The sequence below is a fragment of the Podarcis melisellensis genome, assembly GCF_964234715.1.
Source record: "Podarcis melisellensis genome assembly, chromosome: 8".
In the NCBI taxonomy this organism is placed as follows: Eukaryota; Metazoa; Chordata; class Lepidosauria; order Squamata; family Lacertidae; genus Podarcis; species Podarcis melisellensis.
This window is the reverse complement of record NC_138540.1, coordinates 81,406,292-81,432,378: the sequence shown is the minus strand read 5'-3', so window position 1 is coordinate 81,432,378 and position 26,087 is coordinate 81,406,292. Positions and strand designations below refer to the sequence as shown.

The 26,087-nt window shown below is 49.0% G+C and overlaps 1 protein-coding gene across 1 annotated transcript in view; it reads left to right on the top strand.

The window, feature by feature from the left end:
* BCAM (basal cell adhesion molecule (Lutheran blood group)) overlaps nt 1–24,587 on the top strand; it is a 63,629-nt gene extending 39,042 nt beyond the window's left edge. The window contains exons 5-16 of the mRNA XM_081922113.1: nt 699–795; nt 1,869–2,051; nt 3,281–3,405; nt 4,037–4,196; nt 4,673–4,788; nt 6,241–6,382; nt 7,840–7,967; nt 9,817–9,955; nt 15,253–15,288; nt 17,857–18,004; nt 19,801–19,915; nt 20,791–24,587. Of these exons, the coding sequence (XP_081778239.1) occupies nt 699–795; nt 1,869–2,051; nt 3,281–3,405; nt 4,037–4,196; nt 4,673–4,788; nt 6,241–6,382; nt 7,840–7,967; nt 9,817–9,955; nt 15,253–15,288; nt 17,857–18,004; nt 19,801–19,915; nt 20,791–20,796 (1,395 nt within the window). The 3' untranslated portion in view covers nt 20,797–24,587. The remainder of the gene's footprint in view (nt 1–698; nt 796–1,868; nt 2,052–3,280; nt 3,406–4,036; nt 4,197–4,672; nt 4,789–6,240; nt 6,383–7,839; nt 7,968–9,816; nt 9,956–15,252; nt 15,289–17,856; nt 18,005–19,800; nt 19,916–20,790) is intronic.
* The last annotated feature ends 1,500 nt before the right edge of the window (nt 24,588–26,087 follow it).

Genomic DNA, 26,087 nt, shown 5'->3' with positions numbered 1-26,087 from the left:
ATGGCATCAGTCTCAGATTTCAACTACTTGAACTTCTCCGTTTTGTGTTCCATTTAAAAAAAGAAAGAAATCATCTTTCTAGCTCTCGTGCTTCAAACTGTGTGGGCTGTGCCTGGTGAATCTCAGGGGAGGCCACTGAATAAGATTTCCAGTTGTCCGGAGTCAGGCTTCTCTGCCCTATATAGCTTTGTCTCTCCTCATAATCAGCAGAAAGAATAAATCATGCAAAACACTCACTGCGCTCGGCAGGAGACGGTGCTCCAGCCAACTGCCATCTCCTCAGGAGGCCCCCTCCAAGTGACGTAAAAATTGGGCCTTCAGCCTTGCCAATATTACCTTATTGGTTCCTATTGAATGCCTTACTTTTTCAACAAGACTTTTAAAATAGAGATTATTTTAACCCATTCCGTGTCCATGTTGCAGCTAAAACTTATATATATATATATATTGTAAATGGCTTTGGGGTGTTTTATGCCAGGAAGCGATTAACAGGAAGTTAGGTTGCAGAAACCAGCACAATTTAGCGTTTCCTCTTTTTTCTTTTTTTTTTTTGTACAGCCCCGCTGGCAAGGTGGCAGGCTGTGACTGTAAATAAGGCTAGCTAACATCCCAGGTGGGAGAACTCTCCCAAGGAGAGTGAGGGAGAGTGGTCACAGCAGGGCCTTAACAGTGATTCACCGCCTTTCCTTCCTCCCCAGATTGCGACGTGCACCAGCAAAAACGCCAACCCGGTGCCAACCATCAACTGGTACAAAGATGGCCGCTCTCTGAATGCTTCCACAGAACGCAATAAGGGTAAGGAAGCTGTTTTTCTGCTGTTGACTTTCCTTCGAGGACATGAGCTGTCTGAGAAAACATAGCTCTAGGTACATCCCTGACTGCCACTGCCGTTTTCAGTCTTACGTTCCTGACTGCCATTGAGCATCTTATGCCATCCTGAGGCTAATTTGGAATAAGTGTATAGACAAACAGGTGCTCTCTCTTATCCTTTCCTCAGGTTGCTCTGTGCTAGAGTGCTGCCTGTTTAAATTTATTTTCCCCCTTAAAATAGGCCTGCATCACTCAAAATATGCCTCTATTCCTGCAGAACCCTAAAACCACCCATTAAAACAAAACTGTGGGTTAAACCACAGAGCCTAGGACTTGCTGATCAGAAGGTCGGCGGTTCGAATCCCCGCGACGGGGTGAGCGTCCGTTGCTCAGTCCCTGCTCCTGCCAACCTAGCAGTTCGAAAGCACGTCAAAGTGCAAGTAGATAAATAGGTGCCGCTCCGGCGGGAAGGTAAACGGCGTTTCCATGCGCTGCTCTGGTTCGCCAGAAGCGGCTTAGTCATGCTGGCCACATGACCCAAAAGCTGTACGCCGGCTCCCTCGGCCAGTAAAGCGAGATGAGCTCTACAACCCCAGAGCTGGTCATGACTGGACCTAATGGTCAGGGGTCCCTTTACCTTTACCTTTACCACACAGCTGAAAACCATATAGCTGCTAAATCCTTAAACTGCGTGAAAGTTGCCATTTTATATACCGTGGTACCTCGGTTTTGGAACGTCTCCGTTGACAAACATTTCGGTTTTCAAACACGCCTCGGAAGTCGAACATGCAACATGGCTTCCCCTGAGTGCAACATTCTGAGGCCTAGCTGTTGGCTAATGAGTTTTTGGTTTTCGGATGTTTCGGAACTCGAACTGTCTTCCGGAATGGATTGCGTTCGAAAACCGAGGTACCACTGTATTTCTTTCAAATCGCCAAAATGATGCGTTGGAAAGTATCCTTGTGCTGCCCTGTTTCCAGAGTTCTCGCCTCCCCATGTACCCCTCGGCCAGCTGGCTTCACTCTCTGCATCACCTGTATACCTGTGCTCCTCCCCAGAGCTGTATGTCGTGTCACGGACAGTGAAAGAGGCGTCAGGGCTGCTCTCCGTCTCCAGCACGCTGTACCTGCGGGTAAACAAATCTGACAAGGACTCCAGCTTCCTCTGCCACGTCAGCTACGCAATGCCGCATGGAAAAGTTGGCACCGCAGAGTCGGACCCCTTCCACCTCACGTTGCACTGTAAGTTACGTGGGAATATTGGGAGCTTCTGTGGAGCATTCATCCTGTATGGTTTCAGGTGTGGTGGCCTTCAGTAAGCATTTTCCATGTGACAGTGTCAATGTTATCATTATTGCTTTATTAATTCCCTTCCAAACCACCGTTCCGAGGCGATTTACACATGTTCGTGTCCCTGCCCAAGTTTTAAAATCTCCTTTGGAGGCCTGCCTTTGATCCTCAGCGAAGGCCCAGTGGATGGCTGCAGGGCCTTTTTGGTGGTGGCCCGCAGACTGCAAAATGCCCTCCAGCAGCTTTCCTCTTTGACCTTCTTTTAGAGGTTCAGCCAGAAGGGGTCGGTGCCACCTGAGGGATAGGTCATTCGGGAGAACATAGGACTCTTAAGCTCAGGGTTGTAGATTTGAGCCCCACGTTGGGTGAAAGATGCTGGGGGGTGGGTGGGCTAGAGATGACTCTTGTGGTCCCTTCTAATTCTGCGCTTCTATGAAGACACCCGCCTTTTGGTTTTGCTTTTAAAATTATATTTGTTGCAAGCTGCTCAGAGGTTGCTAGTCAGGTAGAAGGTGCAGGATTACAAATATTGTTCAGAATAAATCTGTTCCGGCAGGCTTTTAATTTGCTTTAATCCTGGCTGAGGGCTTTGATGTATGACCTTAATGCTCCTGCTTCTAGGATCTTGCCGCGCATTGGTTCTAATTTTATTGTATCGTGGTCAGGCGTAGCTAGGTACTTAAAGGAATTGGTGCGCAGTCCCATGGCTCAAATTCTCTCAGCCTGGCGAGCCTCACAGGGTTGTTATGGGGATTAAAGGAGGAGGAGAAGGAGGAGAACCGTATAAACTACCTTGATCTCCTTGGAGAAAAAGGTGGGGTTATAAATGCAAGAAATAAGCAAATAAATACTGTGCAGCAGCAGGCTTACGAGATCTTTGGAACGTGCAGGAGAAACTCTTCCACAGACTGCAGAGATCTACGATTAATAGTTGTAATAATAATAACAATGCAGAAATAAAAAAAATTCCTTCCAGTAGCACCTTAAAGACCAACTAAGTTAGTTCTTGGTATGAGCTTTCGTGTGCATGCACACTTCTTCAGATTTATTTATTTATTTATTTATTTGTTTGTTTGTTTGTTTGTTTGTTTTGACTATGGCAGACCAACGCGGCTACCTATCTGTAACTGAAATACAGAAATAAATAGTCATGTGGTTTCAGTGTGACCCTCTTTCCTCAGACTTCACAGAGAACGTGCAGTTTTCTGTAGATTCCCCAGAGGTCATCAAGGAAGGGGATAATATCGAGTTGCAATGCCAGGCAGACGGCTATCCCCCGCCGGAGTACGTCTTTTACAAAATAAAGGTACTGTTGACCATGACGCATTATCCATGTCCAACCTCTTCCTTCCTGGGGGAAGGCAGTGGGGGTTTGAGACGATCTGTGTGTTTTGGTTTTATCTGCTGATATGAGTTGGAAATGAGGGACGCGGGTGGCGCTGTGGGTTAAACCACAGAGCCTAGGACTTGCCGATCAGAAGGTCGGCGGTTCAAATCCCCGTGACGGGGTGAGCTCCCGTTGCTCGGTCCCTGCTCCTGCCAACCTAGCAGTTCGAAAGCACGTCAAAGTGCAAGTAGATAAATAGGTACCGCTCCGGCGGGAAGGAAAACGGCGTTTCCGTGTGCTGCTCATGCGGCTTAGTCATGCTGGCCACATGACCTGGAAGCTGTACGCCGGCTCCCTTGGCCAATAAAGCGAGATGAGCGCCACAACCCCAGAGTCAGCCACGACTGGACCTAATGGTCAGGGGTCCCTTTACCTTTACCTTTATGAGTTGGAAAACAGGGACATCCTTTCTGACAGCAGTGGGCATGAAGTCACTTCTCCAGGCCTCAGGCTGGGTGGTGGTTGCCATTGCTGTTTCGCTCCAGATGAAACTGGCCTCCTGACCTTTTTTGGGGGGGACCTCCCCTTTTTGCCTCCCTTGCAAATCCAGAGTGAAGACACACAGGTAGACCTGGGGTCCCGCGCCAACGGAATCCTGAGCCTTCCGCACGTGACCAAGGCAGACGGCGGGACGTACCGGTGTCAGGTGCTGGACTTTGACAGCCCCAGTACCGTAGAGCTGGAGAAGGAGGTGACCATCTATGTCAACTGTGAGTGACCCATGGACTGCTGGGGGAGGGGGCAACAGGGCCTCGTGCTGGGAGACAGGTTGGTGGGGGATGACGGCAGTGAGAAAAGTAATCCTGACAACACCTTAGAGAAGAAGCAAAAATGGTGTAGAATTTGAGGAGAATGTACATAGCAGGGAGATGTACAACCAAACATACAGAGGAGAAACTTCCTCCAAACTACACAGCCAACCAGAGCACTCGCTGCTTCATGGAAGATCTTGCCAATCTGTCTGGTTGCCAAGCAACACCTCCGCACACGCCCTTCTTGGGTAGTTGACTATCACTGAGAATGGAATTAACCCCTTATATTACAAACTGAATGATCCCTGCTGTTGCACTTCCATCAAAACCCTGAGTATTGTCACCTCTCTCTCTCTCTCTCTCTCTCTCTCTCTCTCTCTCTCTCTCTCTCTCTCTCTCTCTCTCTGCCACCCTTCCCCCTGTTCCCACTTTAGATCTGGACCCCTTGGTTCTGAACCCAAACAAGACGGTGATGGCAAGATTGGGTGAAAACATCGAGCTGACCTGCTCTGGTACTGGCTCCCAGATGCCCACCTTGCTATGGAAGAAGGTGGGTGGAGGCGCCACACGCTTACAAAATAACGCATGAGCTGCGATCTAGCTCAGCATCGCCATTTGTTGCGATTAAACATCAGGTTTTCCTGGGGGAAAGTGGGGGAGCAAACGGAAGTTGGACTCATCTCCTTGCTCTCTTGCAAAGCACAAACTCCGCAGGTGCCGTGGGCGGGTTGTGATGGTTTCCACACGTCTCTCCCTATTGTCTTCATTCCTCTAGCGGCTTAACTCAGACCTTATCTCGTCTCGCAGAACTGTGTCTTTAAATTTGCAACTTGCAAGGCTGAAACGGCACTTCTCTCGAAAGGCGCAGCTAGCAGAACAAAGCCTAAATCTGCCCGCTCAAAGGAATGCAACGGTTCTCTTGCCCAGCTTCCCATAGTTGTAAATGGAGCCTGTGCAGGAAAACCACCCTGTTGGGTTGCAGACTGTCCTGCTGGTCATAAGGGTGGAAATGGCAGGCAGTCAGAAGTGATGAATCTCCAAATACCAGAGTCTTTTCAAAAGGCACCCTACCTGTGGGTTATCAGACCTGCTGCAACCACACTGAGGGATAGAAACTTGCATTTTAAGCGTAAGAATGGAGATGCTTGGGAAATTCATCTGGCGGTGGGTGGTGAGTCTAGGAGCAATCTCTCCGCCTGGTTTGTTTTTAATTGTACTTCGCCTTGTAGTTATTTATTTCATAAAATTTATATACCGCCTGATTGTGGAAAAAGCCTCAAAAGCGTTTTAGGAAAAAAAAGATAAAGCAATAACCTTATCACTAAAAGATTTGCAACCGTAATTTAAAACATACAGAAAGTTTAAACCGCAGTAGAGTAGAATGAAACAAATCAAAACTCCTACAAACTTTCTGGGTAGGCTTGTCTAAATATGAATGTCTTCCGAAAATCCTGCCCATTCACAAAGGCTCGAGGCAGGTGGCCCCACTTTCAGAAGTAATGATGATGGTTTAAGGTCATTTCAATTTCATTTAATTTCAATTTAATTAATTTTATAATGAATGTTTTTAGAATGTTGGATTATTTTGATTGTTGTTAGCCGCCCTGAGCCCAGCTTTGGCTGGGGAGGGCGGGATATAAATAAAATTTATTATTATTATTATTATTATTATTATTATTGTTATAATTATTATTATTATTTACGTCCGGCCTTTATCCCAAGTTGGGGTTCAATGTATGGCTTACAGCGTTTAAAAAGGGCGAGGCAACAAACCAGCTAAAAACAATCATTAAAATGCATTGGAACACATTTAGGACCAGCAGTTCAGATCCACTTTGCCTGGACAGCAGCTGAGTGAGCAGATCCCGTCTTCTCTCTGTTTGCTGAGCAGGGAGGTCTCAGGCTGCCGGATGACAAAGAGGGAGCTGGGCTAGCCTCCCTTGGGCGGGAATTGCACCATTCAGACGCAGTCTCTTGTTTTTCCTCCCCCTTCCCCCTGCAGGGAAAGACTAAGGTGGGAGACGGCGAGACTTTGCCCCTGAGTTCACTGAACTACCACATGGCTGGCGGCTACACGTGTGAAGCCTCTGTGCCCAGCATACCTGGGCTGCAACGGACCCAGACGGTGGAAGTCGTGGTGGAAGGTAGGCTGGTTGAGGGGCGGCGGAAGCTAAGAAAAGAATCAGGCTGACGGCCCATAATACTCCAGCATCCTTTTCTCACAGTGGAGACAACCTGATGTTCAAGGGAAGCCTCAGAACAGGACATGTTATTTATCTGTCTTGATACATTCCTCCAAGGCGTTGTTGTTGTTTGTTGTTATTATTATTTATTAATTAAATTTGTAAACCGCCCTTCATCCATAGGGCTCAGGGCAGTTCACAACATAAAAATGCAAGGCAAAAGCACAAAATACAGAATAAAAACAACAAAGGACGCCCCCCCCCAACCAGTAACCTCCACCCCCTCTCACAAATATGTTTAAAAGGGTGTCAGACCTTAATTAGCCAAAGGCCTGGTTGGAGAGGGACATTTTTGCCTGGCTCCTAAAGGTGTATAGTGAAGGAGCCAGGTGGACCTCCCTGGGGAGTGCATGACACAAACAGGGAGCCACCACAGAAAAAGGCCCGTTGTCATCTTGCCACCCTCCAGACCTTTTGTGGAGGAGACAAATGAGGAAGGGCCTCAGAAGAGGGTCACAGGGTCCAGGGCAGTTCATGTGGAAAGAGGCAGTCCTGGAGGTATTGCGGTCCTGAGCCGTTCAAGGTGGCATGCGTGGTCCCCCCCCCCACAACAACCCTGTGAGGTAGGTTTGCCTGAGAGTCAGAAACTGACCCAAGGCCACACGGTGAGCTTGAATCCTTCCTTCCCAGTTTCTCTTCCAACTCTCATCCGTTGCCCTTTTAAAAGTGTTGTGGGGGGGGGGATTATTTGGTTTGTTGTTTTTCATATTTTTACTGCGTGCTTTGTGGTTTTGTGTTGTAATGTTACGTCGTGAACTGCCCTGAGAGCTGTAGATGAAGGGCGGCATACAAATTAAATAAGCATTAATAATATCAACCACCGCAACATGTACTGCACGAGTGACGCAGTCTTCCAGTCACTGCCATTCAGGCGTTGGTTGACTGCTTGGGATAGGCTTGGGCCTATGGCTGTGTCTCAGCCCAGCCTACCTCAAAGGGTTGCCGTGGCGATAAAAATGGGAGCTCCTTGGAGAAAAGGCCAAGATTAGGCAAATCTTGGACACAAATCGCGTACATGATTCTGTGAAAGGGGGACTGGGGACAACGTTTGCTGATGGGATTCCTTCCTTCCTTCCTTCCTTCCTTCCTTCCTTCCTTCCTTACTTAGCAACTTTCCAGGCCCTAAGACTATGAAGACCAGCTTGAAGGTGTATAGGCCATATTAGAAGCTCACTAGAATACATAGATGGATATAATTCATGCTGTTAGTCACGGAGAGAGGCTGGCTGGCATTTTCTGTGCATGTTGCAGAATCCATCCTTTTCCTCGGCCCAGAACTTAAAAGCCTTTGGGGGGCAGGGTTCATGTGCCCCCTCCTGGTTGTTATGTCCTGACTTCCTCCTCCTTCCCGAAAACAGGAACCCCGCAAGTGGAGCAGCCCCAGTCCACACGCCATTACCAGAGCCTGGGCCAGAAACTGACCTTTACCTGCTCTGCTTTCGGCTACCCTGAGCCAGAGATCAAGTGGAGCGTCACTGGGGAAGAGGTGAGTCCAGCGCGAAGAGCTTTGTCGGGGAAACGCAGGCGACCAGCTGGTGAGGATTGTGGAGCAATTGTAGCACCCTACAGGGACGCTGGGGACGCGGGTGGCGCTGTGGGTTAAATCACAGAGCCTAGGACTTGCCAATCAGAAGGTCAGCGGTTCAAATCCCTGCGACAGGGTGAGCTCCCGTTGCTTGGTTCCTGCTCCTGCCCACCTAGCAGTTCGAAAGCACGTCATTTCAAGTAGATCAATAGGTATCGCTCCAGCGGGAAGGTAAATGCCGTTTCCGTGCGCTGCTCTGGTTCACCAGAAGTGGCTTAGTCATGCTGGCCGCATGACCCAGAAGCTGTACGCCGGCTCCCTCGGCCAATAAATCGAGATGAGTGCCAAAACCCCAGAGTTGGCCGCGACTGGACCTAATGGTCAGGGGTCCCTTTACCTTTACCTTACAGGGGCGCTGGACCTTCCCCTTCACCCTACTCTGGGCCTGAGGGCACAGAGGTTTGCAGAGTGTGTTTCTGCTGGATTTCTTGGGAGCTGGTCAGGTCTTTCTCAAATGAGGCCATTGGCCGCAGATCAGCTTCCCTCAAGGGTGTGTGAGTGTGTGTGTGTGTTGGGTCTCTTCTTTTGATTCTGTGGAGCAGACAATTTGCTGCCTTAGGCCAGAGTGCTTTGTTCCCACGTGGCTGGCAGTGCAGTGTGCAGCTCACCCCACAGATCACAAGGAGACCTGACAGAACTGCTTGGGGGCCCCCTATTCAGCACCTGTGCCCCAAAACGAACCCAGATAATCCCCTGCAACATCCTGGAGCTGAAAAGCAGGCTTGCAAGGGGTTCATTAGTGGGTGAGTCAGCGTCTGCAGGATTCCCTGCTGGAAGATGATTCGCAAACCGCTGTTTTTAGGGGTCCTTCTCTCCCCCACACCCTTGCCTGCTGATACCCAGCTGCTCTCAAGCTGTCAAGCTGGGGGAAGTGGACTCCCTGGGTGGCCTCTTTGTGCGCCGAGATGAACAGAGGGAGTGGGCAGGGGCTGCGAGAAAAAGCCCAAGGCCACGAGTAGACACAGAAGAGCTGTCTCTGCTGTGACTTCGCCCCAGTCCGCCCCCTCACCACCAACACGCAAGGCACACTGGGAATTGTAGTTCACAGGACAGCGCTGAGAATTCTCCCTTCGTTTTGTGAGGATTCCTGTTTGTCCATCTCCCCTATACAGTCATACCTTATGTTAAGTCCGCTTCATGTTACGTTCTTTCAGGTTACGTCCCACGGCGACCCGGAAGTACCAGAAAGGGTTACTTCCGGGTTTCGCCGCATGCGCAGACGCGCAAAATGACCTCACATGCATGCGCAGAAGCAGCAAATCGCAACATGCACAGATGCGCCACTGCGGGTTGCGCTCTTTTCATGTTGCGGACGGGCCTCCAGAACGGATCCCGTTTGCAGCCAGAGGTACCATTGTACAGGGCTGCCTTCAGAAGTCTTCCATAGCTTGTATAGTTGCTTATCTTATAGTTATGCAGGTTTGGGGACACATATTGGCCAAAGTAAGCTGTAGTTCTGCCCTTGGGCATCCTTGCAACAACCTTGCGAGGTAGGTCAGTATTTGTAATGAGGTCGGATCCAACATTGCACACGTCAACCTGGTTCTCAGCTGAGTCTCTTGACCCCTGCTCTGCAGCAGCAATCTTGACTGCTTTCATTGTAGCTCCTGCATGGAGAAAGGCCTCTGTCATCCCAACTCACCTGTTCAGGTAGAAACAAAGGTGTATCAGGTGCGAGGCAGAGAGCTGGGCATGGAGAGAGACTCCGTCCCATGCGAAATGCTGCCATTCTTTGCTTCTCTCTTCCCAGCCATCTGCGAGGACCTTTGGCAACAGAGTCGTCAGCGAATTGTCGGTGGAGGTGACCCCTGAACTGGCCCAGAACGGGGTCACGTGCTGGGCAGAGAACGAGCACGGCAAGGCCGAACAGACGTTCCTGTTACAGATGGGTGAGTGTCCACAAAGGGAAGTGCAGGACCTTTCACCCTTTCGCTCCAGACGCCTCTGCTCATCTTTGTTCGCAGATGACTTGTAGTAAATAGTCCAAGCAGCAGCATAAACCAGGGTCCGAATTAAGAAGTGTTCATTGCACGATTGCAATTTAACCTGCGTGGTTTTTAAAATTTAAGTGGCAGCAGTAATGGTCGTGGGAAGAGCAGGATTGCCTCCCCAAATGCTCACCACGGCCTTCTCCTCACCCCATACCGCTACCTATCCAGAAATCACAGGATTGTAGAAGGGACCCCAATGCAGGAATCTCAACTAAAGAATCCATGATCAAAGCCTCCTCCCTCCCACAAGCTGCTGTCCCAATCCTGACAGCCGCTACCGACATCTTTAAAAGCCGGCCATGTTAAATTGCAGTCGTGCAATTAATTACATGCTCAGTTTGGCTCTGGCTTAAATTGGTTCTGGGGATGCCCAAACCCTTCAGATGAGTGGAGGTTTCTGGCCCAGGTGTGGTGCTTAGTCATTTGCAGCGCTTAGGCTTCTTTCTCCCCCCCCCCCCCGGGCTGGGCAGGTGTAGACAGGTTGGCAGGGAAAGGGAGCACATGGCAGTGGTTAGACAACCACAGACATCGGTTGAGGCCACTGCAAGGTGTGTTTCCCCCCCTTTCAGTAGGTCTGCCTCTCAAATTACCGTATTTTTCGCACCATAGGGCACATCGGACCATAGGGCACACCCAGTTTTTAGGGGGGGAAATCAAGAAGAAGAAAAAATCCCCCCCAGCCCCAAAGAGCAACGTACAGGCTGCACACAACCTCTCCCTGCCAGAGGGGTTGCGCACAGCTATGGAAGAAGGCAAGGCAGCGAGCGGGATGGATCCCGCTCGCTGTTTTGGCTTCCCCTTTAGTCCCGTGCAGCCTCTCCTTGCCGGGAGACTGCACAGGGCTAAAGAAGCCATAGCCCCGTGCAGCCTCTCCCTGCCGGAGGGGTTGCGCGCGGCTATGGCACAAGCTTGCATTCGCTCCATAGGACGCACACACATTTCCCCTCAATTTTTGAAGGGGGAAAACTGCGTCCAATAGAGCGAAAAATACGGTATTAATCTTTGCATTTAAACCAGTTGTGGGGACCTGGTGTGTGACGATGGGTCTCTCTGTGAAAGCATGCTCTTGGCATGCCTTGAGCCAGGACCAGAAAGGGGTTTGCATTGAACCTGCTGCTAAAACTGAGAGTTTCCCTCTCCGTATTAGCCAGGAGTTCAATGCGCACACCTCCCCAGTTCTGGAGGAAGCTGCGCTCCCAATGCCCAGTCGCCAGTTTAAAAATCGAAGCCGTCAAGTGCACAGCCTCGTGGGTAAACTGGTCCTAAGCTGATATGTGGGATAATCTTGTGAGGAGGGGTGTTGCAATTTCTGTGCAGGTTCCCTATCTTTGGTGGGGAGGGCATTTGTGCGCAGGGGTTGTGGACGTTAGGGTTTGACTTGACCCCTAAACAAACCTTCCCCAATCTAGCGCCCTCCAACATTTTGGACTACAAATCCCATCAGGCTCCTAGTCCAAGGCCATCTGGGAGGGGACACCAGGTTGGGAAATGACCCTAGGAGATTTTCCCATGGCTGCGTGAACTCTGCACAAAGTCACAACCCAAAAGTGTGCGCTTAGGAAGGCTCAGTTCTGCCGCAAACGTCTTGCAAGGTGTGTGTTTACTCCTGCGAAAACATGCCTAGGTCCTTCCTCTGCTAGGCCACGGATGGGGCAATACTTCTCATTCCTGGAGCAACAGAAATTGTACTCAGCTTCCTCCTCCTTCACCCAGCATCTACGATTTCGCCATACGTTGCCTGTATTCTTTCAACAGCCATCTCTCCTCCCCGCACCTTCCCAAAAAGGGAACAAAACAAAGGTGCTTGTTTTTATTTAACTGCCCAACAAGCCCCTTGGAACGGAAAAAAACGTACAAAGCCGTTTCACAACAACACGGGGGCACTGCAGAAAGGGAGAGCCTCTCTCGTGAAATCCAAGCACTAGTGGGCCGGGCAGTTACAGAATCGTAGAGTTGGGACCCCAAGGTTCATCCAGTCCAACCCCCTGCAAGGCAGGAATCTTAGCTAAAGTACCGTATTTTTCGCACCATAGGACACACTTTTTCCCTCCTAAAAAGCAAGGGGAAATGTGTGTGCGTCCTATGGAGTGAATGCAGGGGGGAGGCAGGAGGGAAAAGCCCCCAAGAGCCGCACACAAGCTTCGTGCGCTCTTGCGGGCTTTTCTCCAGGAGGGAGAAGGGACTGACTGGCCGCATCATTCCCTTCTCCCTCCTCGGGGAAAAGCCCCCAAGAGCGGCGCCCTCTTTAAAGGCTGTGCGGCTCCTGCGGGCTTTTCTACGAGGTGTGGGAATCCCCCCACCTCCCAGAAAAGCCAGGAGAAGCCGCACAGCCCCTTTAAAGAGCGTGCGGCTTCTGCGGGAGGTGGGGGAAGCTGCAGCATATTCCCTCCTCCCGGGCTCCCTTTGAAGTGGCAATGTGGGAGGGGAGCAGCTTACACTCGTGTAAGCAGCTCCTCTCCCACTTTCCTGCTTCAAAGCAACTACGGAGGAGGGAAGGAAGGGGACCATGCATCCTCTGCTGGTGAATGCAGCGGATTCCCTCCTCCTGGGCTCCCTTTGAAGCAGCAAAGTGGGAGGGGAGCAGCTTACACTCATGTAAGCAGCTCCTCTTCTCCCACTTTCCTGCTTCCAAGTGGAGGGAATCCACTGCAGTTGCGAGCAGAGGATCCATGGCTCCGCTTCCTTCCCTCGAAGCAGGGTGCGGGGATGCAGGGGGGAAAGAGGGCAGGAAATAGATGCCGGGCAGGAAGACACAACCACACTTTGACCACTGGAAAGTCCATCTCAGCCTCCCCAGATTTCCACTGAGACGGCCAGGCTAATCTCGATGGCCATAAGTCAGGGTCAGCATTATTAACTGGACTTAGATAAGCCATGGTTCCCTTTCCTACCCTCCTCTGAGGCTCGATTTAAAGCAGAAAAGCAGACAGGAGCCGCCCGCTTTGCTGCTTTAAATAGTTTAGTGCAACATTTGATTCAGAATATTTTTTTCTGTATCTTCCTCCTCTAGAAACTAGGTGCGCCCTATGGTCAGGTGCGTCCTATGGAGTGAAAAATACGGTATCCATGACAGATGGCCGTCCAAACTCTGCTTAGAAACCTCCAAGGAAGGAGAGCCCACCAGCTCCCGAGGGAGAACGTTTCACTGCCGAACAGCTCCTACCGTCAGAAAGTTCTTCCTGATGTTTAGTTGGAATCTCCTTCCTTGTAACTTGAATCCATTGGTTCGAGTCTTACCCTCTAGAGAAGGAGAAAACAAGCTTGCTCCATCCTCCATGAGATATTCCATTGAGATATTTGAAGATGGCTATCTCCTCTCAGCCTCCTCTTTCCCAGGCTAAAAATACCCAGCTCCTTCAACCATTCCTCATCAGGCCTTGTTTCCAGACCCCCTTTTTTAAAAAAAAGTTTTTTATTAACAATTTCAATATAACAAAATATGAAAACATATCATATTCATTATTTTTCCCCTTTTTTCCCCCACCTCCCCATCGAACCCTGCCTCCTTCCCCCCCCGAGACTTCCCTCAGCTCCTCTCTCTGATTTATCGACACATATTATTCTCTGCATACTGTTAAATTGTATAAATCCTTATATTATCTGTCTACTATGTTAACAATCACTTGGGACGCGGGTGGCGCTGTGGGTAAAACCTCAGCGCCTAGGACTTGCTGATCGTATGGTAGGTGGTTCGAATCCCCGCGGCAGGGTGCGCTCCCGTCGTTCGGTCCCAGCGCCTGCCAACCTAGCAGTTCGAAAGCACCTCCGGGTGCAAGTAGATACCTTCCCCAGCGGGAAGGTAAACGGCGTTCCGTGTGCTGCACTGGCTCACCAGATGCAGCTTGTCACGCTGGCCACGTGACCCGGAAGTGTCTGCGGACAGCGCTGGCTCCCGCCCTATAGAGTGAGATGAGCGCACAACCCTAGAGTCTGGCAAGACTGGCCCGTACGGGCAGGGGTACCTTTACCTTTACCTATGTTAACAATCAATACATCTGTGTATGTTTATTCAAAACCTGCCAAGGAGTCCAATTCATTTTGTTGTCTTTTTAAGTAATTTGTATAAAGTTCCCATTCTTCTTTGAAGTCACAGTTGTCCTTATCTCGCAGTTTGCATATCAGTTTAGCCAGTTCTGCATAGTTCATCCATTTCTCTTGCCACTCTTCTTTTGTCGGGGTTTCCTCATTCTTCCATCCTTGTGCTATCAAGACTCTAGGCCTGGTTTACCAGGCCCTTGATCGTCTTGGTCACCCTCCTCTGCACACCTTCCAGCTTGTCAATAAAGTATTGTACTTGGGCAAAAAAAATGAGAGGCACAAATACAAGATGGGTGACACCTGGCTTGAGAGCAGTACATGTGAAAAGGATCTAGGAGTCTTGGTTGACCACAAACTTGACATGAGCCAACAGTGTGACGCGGCAGCTAAAAAAGCCAATGCAATTCTGGGCTGCATCAATAGGAGTGTAGCATCTAGATCAAGGGAAGTAATAGTGCCGCTGTATTCTGCTCTGGTCAGACCTCACCTGGAGTACTGTGGTTCTGGGCACCACAGTTCAAGAAGGACACTGACAAACTGGAACGTGTCCAGAGGAGGGCAACCAAAATGGTCAAAGGCCTGGAAACGATGCCTTATGAGGAACGGCTAAGGGAGCTGGGCATGGTTAGCCTGGAGAAGAGGAGGTTAAGGGGTGATATGATAGCCATGTTCAAATGTATAAAAGGATGTCACATAGAGGAGGGAGAAAGGTTGTTTCCTGCTGCTCCAGAGAAGCCGACACGGAGCAATGGATCCAAACTACAAGAAAGAAGATTCCACCTAAACATTAGGAAGAACTTCCTGACAGTAAGAGCTGTTCGACAGTGGAATTTGCTGCCAAGGAGTGTGGTGGAGTCTCCTTCTTTGGAGGTCTTTAAGCAGAGGCTTGACAACCATATGTCAGGAGTGCTCTGATGGTGTTTCCTGCTTGGCAGGGGGTTGGACTCGATGGCCCTTGTGGTCTCTTCCAACTCTATGATTCTATGATTCCTCCTTAAATTGTGGTGCCCAGAACCGGATGTGGGAGTCTTTTGGTCCTCTGAATGATGAAAGGGATAAGGGGAAGTAGGGATTTGGGTGCAGGCTGAGCGACTGCAAACCGCAGCAAGAGTTCACCCTGTACCTTTGCTAACGTACCTGTCTCTCTTTCCAATCAGTTGCGCCGACGACGTCTGCTTCTCCAGTCCCAGCAGGTAAGTCCCTCTTTGCCTCCCTCCTTCTCCATTCTCTTCCCGCCCCGCTGCCCCCAGACTCTGCACTGCTATGACAGTGGGTGGGCAGGGTGGGCAGTGACAGCACAGCTTAGCTGGGTGGGCTTGCTGACAGTTCAGGTGGCTAACTGCTTTTTCCTTCTCATGCATGCTGCCTCAGGGAACCCCGAGCTCCGGACAGGTGGGTGTTTGAGGATGAGAAGGCAGGGCAAGAGTCACATGCACAATTGCCCTATGGAAAGGGTAGAGACAGGACCTTTTGGGTGGCGGCTCCCTGTATGCGGAACTCCCTGCCCCAAGAAATCAGGCTGCCTTCTTCTTTATTTGCATTCAACCAAATAAAGGAAACAGCCTTAAAAATAATGACAATTCCCTTTAAACAAGCTTTCGAGTCTGTTGCTGCTTAAAGGTATCAGTTGTCTATGCTTGTCTCTGCGGTTTTCACTTTTTCGCCGCCGTTTTTAAGCTCGATAATTTATGTCTTAACAGTTGGGTCCCTTTGGCTTTTCTGCTTGCTTTGATACTCACAAGTCTCTTTGAGCAACTGCTCCGTGAAGAGGAAGTAATGGCGTATAATCCCTTGGGGGGGGGGTTGAGGAGGAGCCTAATAATAATAATAATAATAATAATAATAGGTATTCTGGGTTTGACTTATTTCCACTTCTCCCTCCCCACGCGAGGGGAAAAACAGGCGAAATAAAAGACGGAAAGACGGAAGCTTTTCGTGGAATCTCTTTCCACCACAGAAAGATCGGAATAGATTAATTTCCCAGATGTTTTTGCTTGCAGGTTTCCTTGGCTTTCAAGTGGAATAAGGTCAGGGAAGGTTCATTGTGTGTAATTTCAGAGCTCAGAAATGCTATCCAAGTTTGAAGTAGTACATGATTCACTTACCACAGTTTATTTCTCCCTGAGGTTTTGGGTTTTACTGGTTTTTTAAAAAAATCCAAGATTTCAGTGGTGTGTGTGTGTGTATAACGCACCACATGAATAAGTGTGGCCTTGTGCTGTTGGTGTCCTGTGGCTGAAACTAAACCGTGGAGCGAGTTTTTCCTCAGGTTCGAGTCCCTAGCTGTTGTTGGACTACAACTCCCATCATCCCTACCTAGCAGGGGTCAGGGATGATGGGAGTTGTAGTCCAGCAACAGCTTAAGAACCTGAGTTTGAGAACATGGCTAGACCTATAGAAACTGCCTTTGGCTCCTCTTCCTCCCGCACTCCAGCACAAATTCTGAGAATTGTGGTTTTGCCCCACCTCCTTCAGAATAACAGTTCCCATGGTTCCCTGGGGAAGGTCCAGGGCAGATAAAAATAAAGCAGCTCTGCACGTGGCACGTAGTTAAACTCTGGAACTCGCTGCCTCAGGAGCCAAGCAACTTGGATGGCTTTAAGAGGCAAATTCATGGGGAGGATAAAGGCTATGATTGGCTACTAGCTGCGATGGCTGTGCTCTGCCTCCACAGTAAGATTCCTTGTAGATCTGCTGCAAAATGTAGCTTTTATGGTGTTTCTTGTTTTAATGTTGTACACCGCCCTGATGCATTACAAAATGGCAGTGTTGAAATAAATAAATAAGCAAGAGATCTCTACTAGCAAATCCTGATCTACATTCATTCGTTCTTCATTCATTCCCTGACCAACCTTCTGACCTGCTTTAAATGGCCAGAACACAAAGTACCTGTTGGAATAGTAACAATTGACTGTAACCCTCCTGTAATTTTATGAGAAGTCATGGGGTCCTTCAAAATGGCCCTCCTGTTCGGCATTAGTAGTGATCAGAACTACAGATGAACTACGTGTGTGTGTGTGATTTTCTGTAATGAGTATTGAGTTTAAATGGCATTGTTATAATTGTCAGGAATGCAGTTTCCTGTTCTCGTTACAAGCTGAACAACATTGTTGTTGATCTTATTAATGATACAGTTGTACCTCAGGTTACATACGCTTACGGTTACATACACTTCAGGTTACAGACTCTGCTAACCCAGAAATAGTACCTTGGGTTAAGAACTTTGCTTCAGGATCAGAACAGAAATCGTGCAGTGGCGATGCAGCGGCAGTAGGAGGCCCCATTAGCTAAAGTGGTGCTTCAGGTTAAGAACAGTTTCAGGTTAAGAACGGACCTCCGGAACAAATTAAGTACTTAACCCAAGGTACCACTGTAATATGTATTTCATTTATACGTATTATAACAGTAAATACATAGCAGCAAAAAGTAAATAAAAATGTTATTGAATAATACTGTTATTGCGGCACGTTTAACAACAGACGTTTCTCTGGTGAACCGCTCTGTGATCTTGCGATGCAGGGCTGCATTTAAATCTAATAAATAACAACAACCACAACAACAACGCTTTAAAAGCAACAACAAAGTTTTTATCTGTAGCAGCGAACAAAAATGTGGGTAGAAAAATGGTACCGCTGTTCAGGTGGTCCTTCCCAATCTTTGCCAGACAGAAGCGGGCTACAGGCAAGGAGGCTGGGGAAGGATCTGGTGTCTGCAGGGCCTCAAACCTCCCTTCACTTTTTCTGCTTCCTTCCCTCCAACAGTGGACGGGGAACAGAGCCAGGGCGGCAGCACCATCGCCGTGATTGCCGTCTGCGTCTGTGTCTTGCTCCTTCTCCTCATCGTGGGCTTCTTCTACTTCATGCAGCGCCGCGGCCAGCTGCCCTGCGGCGGAGGCGAGAAGAGATCTTTGTAAGTAATAATCATAATAATAAATTTTACTAATACCCCGCCCTCCCTGGCCAGAGCTGGGCTCAGGGCAGCTAACACCAATAAAAACACCGTAAAAACATAATTGGGGGGGGGGAACCCAGTTTAAAATACAATTTAAAATGCAGCCTCATTTTTAAAGTATCCGATAAATCAAGACCATAAGGGGAGGGAAGACATAAGGGTCAGACTGAGTCCAAACCAAAGGCGAAGCGGAACAGCTCTGTCTTGCAGGCCCTGCGGAAAGATGTCAAGCCCCGCAGGGCCCTGGTCTCTTGTGACAGAGTGTTCCACCAAGTCGGGGCCAGTACTGAAAAGGCCCTGGCCCTAGTTGAGACCAATCTAACCACCTTGTGACCTGGGACCTCCAAAATGTTATCATTTGTGGAGCTTAAGCTCCTATGCGGGGCATACCAGGAGAGGCGGTCCGGTAGAAGGCTTATGCTACAACCCTTCATTCTTGCTAAGTCCAAACGGTGCCACACTTTTTTTAAAAAAAAACCTACCTGCCAGCTCAGAGGTCTATGCAAATCTGGTTCACTTTATGCTCATGCGCAATTCAATGTAGACAAACCAGTGGCCTCTGGTTCTGTATATGTGGGTGTTTTGTTGGCATCTGTCTGTCTCGAGAGACAACAGAGGGGTCCTTCGGGGGCGACATAAAAGCATTGCATTAGCAGCACCTAAGCGACAACTCCGGAGTGCAAGCCTGGGCAGTGTGCATGGCATGGAGGTCCTGGGCTGCCCCAATGATATGACCACCCCCACCCCCTCGGCCTCGCTGATGTGGTCCAAAGGAAAGCAGAGCAAGGCGCTGGGCACCGGCTGAGCTGCAGTAGTTACTGGAAGGAGGCGTGCAAGGCGCCATCCAACCGCCTTAGGGTTTCCACTCCGGATTTGTGTAGGGTTTACTGCTTAGCCCTTTCGTAGCCAGCATGGTGTAGTGGTTAAGAGCGGTGAACTCTTAATCTGGTGAACCAGGTTCGCGTCTCTGCTCCTCCACATGCAGCTGCTGGGTGACCTTGGGCCAGTCACACTTCTGTGAAGTCTCTCAGCCCCACTCCCTCACAGAGTGTTTGTTGTGGGGGAGGAAGGGCAAGGAGAATGTTAGCCGCTTTGAGACTCCTTTGGGTAGTGATAAAGCGGGATATCAAATCGAAATTTCTTCTTCTTCTGAAGATATCCTGCAAGACAGTGGAGTTTTAGGATCAGAGTTTCCCTTCACTTCCAAGGTGGCCATTGATAGATGATAGATAGATAGATGATAGATAGATAGATAGATAGATAGATAGATAGATGATAGATAGATAGATAGATAGATAGATAGATAGATAGATAGATAGATAGATGATAGATAGATGATAGATAGATAGATGATAGATAGATAGATGATAGATAGATAGATAGATAGATAGATAGATAGATAGATAGATAGATGATAGATAGATGATAGATAGATAGATAGATAGATAGATAGATAGATAGATGATAGACAGATGATAGATAGATAAATAGATAGATAGATAGATGATAGATAGATAGATAGATAGATAGATAGATAGATAGATAGATAGATAGATAGATACCCCCCTTTTTATATGTAAATCTTCGCCCGCCTTCCCTGGGCTGCAGAGCCATAAATGGATGAAGGACTGGGGAGTTGTGCCGTGTGGGGTGGGTTCGGGGAGAGGCTGGACGTAACCGTACCCTGTTGGCTTTCTTGACCACCTGTTCCCGGAATGTGGCGCTCAGATATATCTGTTTCCTCCTCTCGCCAGGACCCCCAAGGAAGGGAACCCTGACGACACCGTGGTGGAGATGAAGACGGACAAACGGAACGAGCAGACGGGGCTCTTGAGCCCTGGGGGCGGCGGGGGCGGTGGGGCAAATGAGGTGAGGAATGGAGGAGAAGTCGGACGACAGTAACCCTGCTCACTGAGCTTGGGGCAAGGGGTTCTCCCTGTTTCTTGAGGGTGCCAGGAATCGTAGCTCGGGAGGCCTCGAGAAGGTGATTTGTATGCAGAAGGTCCCTGGCAGCGTCTCCATCTGGGGCTGGGAGAGACCCCTGCCTGAAATCCCACCTGCCGGTCTGTGTGGACAGCACTGAGCTGAGTGCGAATCAGGCGGTTTCCTACTCCTTTTGCAGACCTGGGGCGAAGCTGGGGCCTGCTTTGAGGAACAGGGCTGCGTACATCTATTTAAAGCACATTTAAAACTTTGAGCCCCTGACACCAAGGTGGGGTGAGGGGGGGTGGATGGTGATGGGAAAATGAATTATCTGTGGGGTTGAGTGTAGGTATGTTTGAACATTTTTAAGGGTTGTATGAAATGTATGTTTGCATGTTTGTATATTTGCAATATGTGTGTATTAATGCTGAATTATTTTAACAATAAAAACTTTTCAAAACAAAAACTTTGAGCCCCGCGTTGGGCAAAAGATTCCTGCATTGCAGAGGTTTGGGCTAGTTTGCCCTGAGGGGGTCCCTTCAAACTCTGTGATTCCATGAAAACATATTCTGCCCCCCAAGAATCCTGGAAACGGTGGTTTGCTACTGGGAATTGTAACACAGCGAGGGCTAAGCTACCGTTTCCAGGATTTCCTTGGTGCGGGGATGTGCTTTCAATCACACGGTTACAGCCTGTGTCTCTGTGGCAGGACTGCAATGGGTCCCCTAGGGAGAAGGCTGGGGGGTGGAACTGAGTGGAAAGTCTGGGGCGCAGACTCCCTGTTTCATTCTCCCTCTCTTTCCAATCCTGTCTCCCTGCAGTGCTGAGAGCAAGCCTGGAGTTGCCTTCTTCCAGAGGATCTGCCTCTTGCCTTCTCTGCACCACACAAACCACGGGGCAAAGAGGACGCCAGGGCTGGACTGTGCGAGGGGAACCCGGTCCCTCCGGGGCCCTTCCTTCTCCCAGGGCAGGGGAGCCTCCTTCCTTGCGTCTGGACTTCTTTATTTTTTTGTGCAAATGGGCTGAGGTGAGGGGGTTGTGCTGCCGCCGCTACTACTTCTTCCTCCTTGAAACGCCTGATTGTTATTATTGTTCTTGTAATTATTTTTGAAGAAACTGACACTTGCCCGGACCCCTCTGGCGTCGCACCAGCGACACACAGGCCCCTGTCTCTCCACACACCGGTTTTTTTGCTGACTTGCGGACCTGAACCAAGCCCACACGTGCACTTATGTCCTGAACACGGCAACACGGCCTTGGAAGAAAATTCACACAAGCTGACTGGCCCCTTTTTGCTGGCACACGACTGTTAGCCACTTGTGGTCTGAAAGGACCCGCTTTTCGTAAACCTTCCCACCCCCACCCCGTCCGCTTAGTCGCTTGGAGGCGATTCTCGCTCGCCATAGGTGACCAGGCTAGCGGTGTCTGTCTTTTGCCATTGGGCAAGGACATGTGGACACCTATATTCCTGCACACACTTCTTCTTTATCCTCCATGTGAAGCATGCAGTGTGAGTGAACACATACAGGCACACACTTGTTTCGTCATGCATCCACACCCCCACACCCGCTGAGCATGCAGTCGGGAAGTCGTGCGAAGACTTGCCAAGTTGACACGCTCCCCACATGCATGTGGATGTGTCTGTCCATACATTAACATGTTCGTCTCTGTGTATGCACCCAAGGCTTTGCAAATTACGTGTGGGCATCGTAGCTGAGTATTAATTTCTACTAGACAGCCCCGAAGTCCACTCCACAATAACAGCACAAACAGCATCCTATGCATTTATCAGCACAGAAACTGTCTGATGAAGTGATATCAGGCTGCAATTCTGTATATACTAAGCTCCATTTATCTCAATAATGCTTGCTTCTCAGTAGATCATGCTGTCACGCTTTTATCTAGGTTGACAAACACATGGCATCTTTTTTTAAAAAAAATTCCTTTCAAGTTGTGATTCATTCCACAGCTTCTGCCTGTTTTTGTCTCCTTCAGATTCATAGGGTTGTTCTTCACACACACACACACACACACACACACACACACACACACACACTCTTATTTTCTGGCACCAGACCTCAAAATACAGGAAAACTTTGGGTTTGGCTAATCAGTTACTTGTTTTTAATTTTCTGACTGAGGAGTTTTAGTACAAAATTGAAGAGCGGAGGGGCAGTTTTTGAAAGAGGACTTCTATGGCCGCTTGAAAACCAAATCTTTTTTTGGTGGCCTTGACTGCGGGATCTACCTGGGGGGTTTGTTCCTTTGAAGTCAGCAGTAAAACTAGATAGTTACCCAACTTTAAGAGAGTCAGTCTTCAGCCAGCCAAGGTTCAACTTTCATTTAGGAATGTGTACAATCTCACAAAGAGGTGTTTATTCTGTTTAAACTGCTGGCCTGAAGTAGAAATCCCATCAGTTAAGAAAACAATTTCCCTTCTCTTAATGAGCGCAAGCAAGGATCTCTGACTCTGCCGTCCTGCTTGCTCACCCACCCATCCTCCCACCCTCCTGTTTTTAGTTCTGGATTCTTGGCTTGACACAGTTGATCTGCATAGATAAGAACAAGCACTGCCCTACAGAGAAAATCTCTCTGCTCCATACATTTTTTTTTTAAATGCAGCGAATATGTCAGTAGTAAAATTTGAAAGCCTCCTTATCACTTAGTCGTAGAATTTGAAAGCCTCGTTATCACTTGCCAGAGGGAGAGCCTTTTGCCACAATTGCTCTGCTGTGTGGTTTTATGGAAGCCTTATGCATGTGTGCCCACACACACACACACACACACACACACACGTGTGTGCTCACCCCATAATAAAAACAGCTGCCACCCACATACATTTCTTAAGTATATTTGTGTTTCTAGCACATTCACAAGCCAGCTGATGGGCATATTAAAGCAGCCAACTTCTGGAACCAGGCTACCCCTTTTAAACAACCGTTTGATTTGCAGCAACAAGTAAAGGAGAGTGTTTAGGGCACCACGCCACGGAAAAGAAATAGAAGAAAAGCTTTGCTTGCAGATTTCTCCTGCAGATCAATACTCCATTGCAGCAGCCCAGGCCGGTTTGGGTGTGCTTGTTTCCCTGCCGTAGTTACACGGCTGGCAACCTCGCAGCATGCCGGTGCCAGATAAAGCATGCCAGCAAACACACCCACACACCCAATGCGGAATAGGCGCACAGGTTCCCAATCAGTTGCGTCAGGATCTTCCTTTTTTAAAAATCTCTGTTCCCGAAGGCTGGCTATTGGAGAGCGTTTCCCTCCCTCTCTGCATCTCCCTATGCAAAATGTTCCCATCCCTAAAGGCAGCCTTTAGGGTTTGACAGTGGGGCCTTGCCACCAAAGTTAGTGTGGCTTCTAGGCAGCTTTCGACGGCCGCCATCTTTCTCGCAGATTCAGCAGCGAACCTGTGCCTGCGTTCCCTTCTCTGTGTACACATCCACACGCCACTTCTGACGAGAGTGAGTGGTCCCCTGGGATTTGAGCTCCCATCATGTCCAGCCAGGGATGATGGGCCTTGCAGGTCTACAGCCTCACCCTGCCTTAACGTTTTTCCACGCACAAGGAAAAAACCACGGCAGCTGGAGAATGGGCGACAAATGCCCCCAAACACCCGAGTCTTACCACTAGGCAGCCACTCCCATTTCGTCTCCGTCCGTGCTCTCGTCGTTCACCACCCCTACCTACAGGGGGCGTCCTGATCTCTTGGCGTCCTGATTTTCTTCATTGAAATGCATTGGGTTGTGTGTGTTGTTTTTTAAAAATGGCATCTTATCGGTCTGTACGGGACAAGCCTTTTGGGGTTCCAGTCTTCCTACTCTCCCCTGACCCCCCGACGGCTTGTGTCCTTTCTTGTCTCTTGCACTGTCTTGTCGAGACACTGGCTCTGTTTTGGGTGGGTGGGTGTGGGGAGACTTGGGGCTTTTTTAAAAAAATGTAGTGTATTTAATGGTGTTGCATCTTAGAGAGCAAGCTGAGGCCTCTGAGCTATGGCAGGGCCCAGGGTGGAGGTGTGGGAGAAGGCAGCAATGAGGGCAATATTCTGGCCACTGAGCTTTAACCATCCTTGCAAGAAACGATGGTGGGGTTTTTCTATAATGCCCCTCCCAGTATGGCAGCTGCAAGACTCCTTAGCAATCCCTTCTTCACGCCCTTCCCCACATTTTCCTAGCGAGGGATGGCGGTGTGTCTCTCTTAAATGCACCCCACTGACCGAGACTGCCCCCTCCTTACACCCCTTGTTTCATGGCCTCTTTTCACTTGTGCCTGCTGCAGTTTTTAGGTTTTGCCACCTTTTAAAAAACGAAACAGATACCTGGCTCCTCTGCCTTCCACAGCTGTTCGATCTGCAAGCTGCTAGCAGGTAAGACTGCTATGAAAAGTTTCACCTGCCATTCTCCAGCCTGTCGACCCACAGACTTAAGTTTCCTGCAAAAACCACGCAGGAGGAGGTCAGTTGGCAAACACAGCCACCTGGAACCCCGGGCCGCCCTCTCTCAGCTCCTGCCATAGCTCCAGCTTCTCCCTCCCCATCCCTTCGGATGTCTCTGTTACCTGCTGCCCCCCGCCACTGGGTTACACTGTACATTAGCAAATAAAAAATATTGTAACCTCAATTTGGCTCCCGCGTTCGTTTCTTCTCCCTGCGGACCTTAAGCCCCTTCCTCTAAAGTCCCCCTTTTAAACTGGATTTCCAAAAAAATGCAACCTCTTTTATCTGGGACATACCATTTGGAGTCGCCCCTAGTCGTGGACGGAGCAAAAAATTCTGTTGGCATTGGAGATGTTAAGGCTTCCTTCCTCCTGGGAAGGAAACTTCAGCTGGGAGCGGGAGCGAGTTTATGTTTTGTTTTGTTTTGTTTTGTTTTGTTCTTCTCCTTGCAAGGTGCTTGTGTTCGGGTTTGACCTTCTGCTTGCGTGGCCTGCTAATATTTGGCCCTGGATTCCCACGATGCACTGCTGTTGCAGAAAACGCCGAAAGTGCAGGCTTGAGATCTCTTGGGCAGTGGAGAGGGGGGATGCTTGATATTTGTTAAGAGATCCTCATGTGGTAGGGCAGATCCCTACTTTTAAAGCACATTACTCTCTCCCCTACCCCCAATATCAAAGAATCCCAGGAACTGTGGTTTGTTAAGAGTGCCGGGAACTGTAGCTCTGGGAGGGGGAAACTACAATTCCCAGGATTCTTTGGGGAAAGTTGTGTGCTTCAAATGTGTATTAGGTGTGTCTCTTCTATTTCTCTCTATCTTTGGCGATCCCTCGTAGCCGAGTAAGATTGTCTCCCATAAACACGGTTTTAACAGTGAATCCGTAAGTGACTGTGGATGCCAATTCTGGATCCACACGTCCTTCCATAGTGGGGACATTGGTTTCCAGGCGGGAGTTGATCACAGTGAGGGTTTGCCAAGCATGCCTTCCTCTTAGTGTGTTTCTCCCTTGCGCCCTGAGTTCGAGCATCTTCAAAGCCCACGACACCTTTGGTCAAGGCTGTTCTCCAATTAGAACGCTCACAGGCCAGTGTTTCCCAGTTGTCGGTGTTTATACTACATTTTTTTTTTTTTTAGATTTGCCTTGAGAGAGTCTTTGAACCTCTTTTGTTAACCACCAGCATTACGCTTTCCATTTTTAAGTCCAAAATAGAGTAGTTAGAATCATAGAGTTGGAAGAGACCACAAGGGCCATCGAGTCCAACCCCCTGCCAAGCAGGAAACACCATCAGAGCACTCCTGACATATGGTTGTCAAGCCTCTGCTTAAAGACCTCCAAAGAAGGAGACTCCACCACACTCCTTGGCAGCAAATTCCACTGTTGAACAGCTCTTACTGTCAGGAAGTTCTTCCTAATGTTTAGGTGGAATCTTCTTTCTTGTAGTTTGGATCTTGTAGTTGTTTTGAAATACTATAATCGAGCATCTGCCCAACATGACCAGTCCAACCAAGTTGATGTTGAAGAATCATTGCTTCAACACTGGTGATCTTTGCTTCTTCCAGGACACTGGTATTAGTTCTCCTGTCTTCCCAAGTGATATGTTCAATTTTTCGGAGACACAATTGATGGAATCTTTTGAGGAGTTGGAGGTGGCGTTTATAAGTGGTCAGTGTTTGACAAGTGGTCAG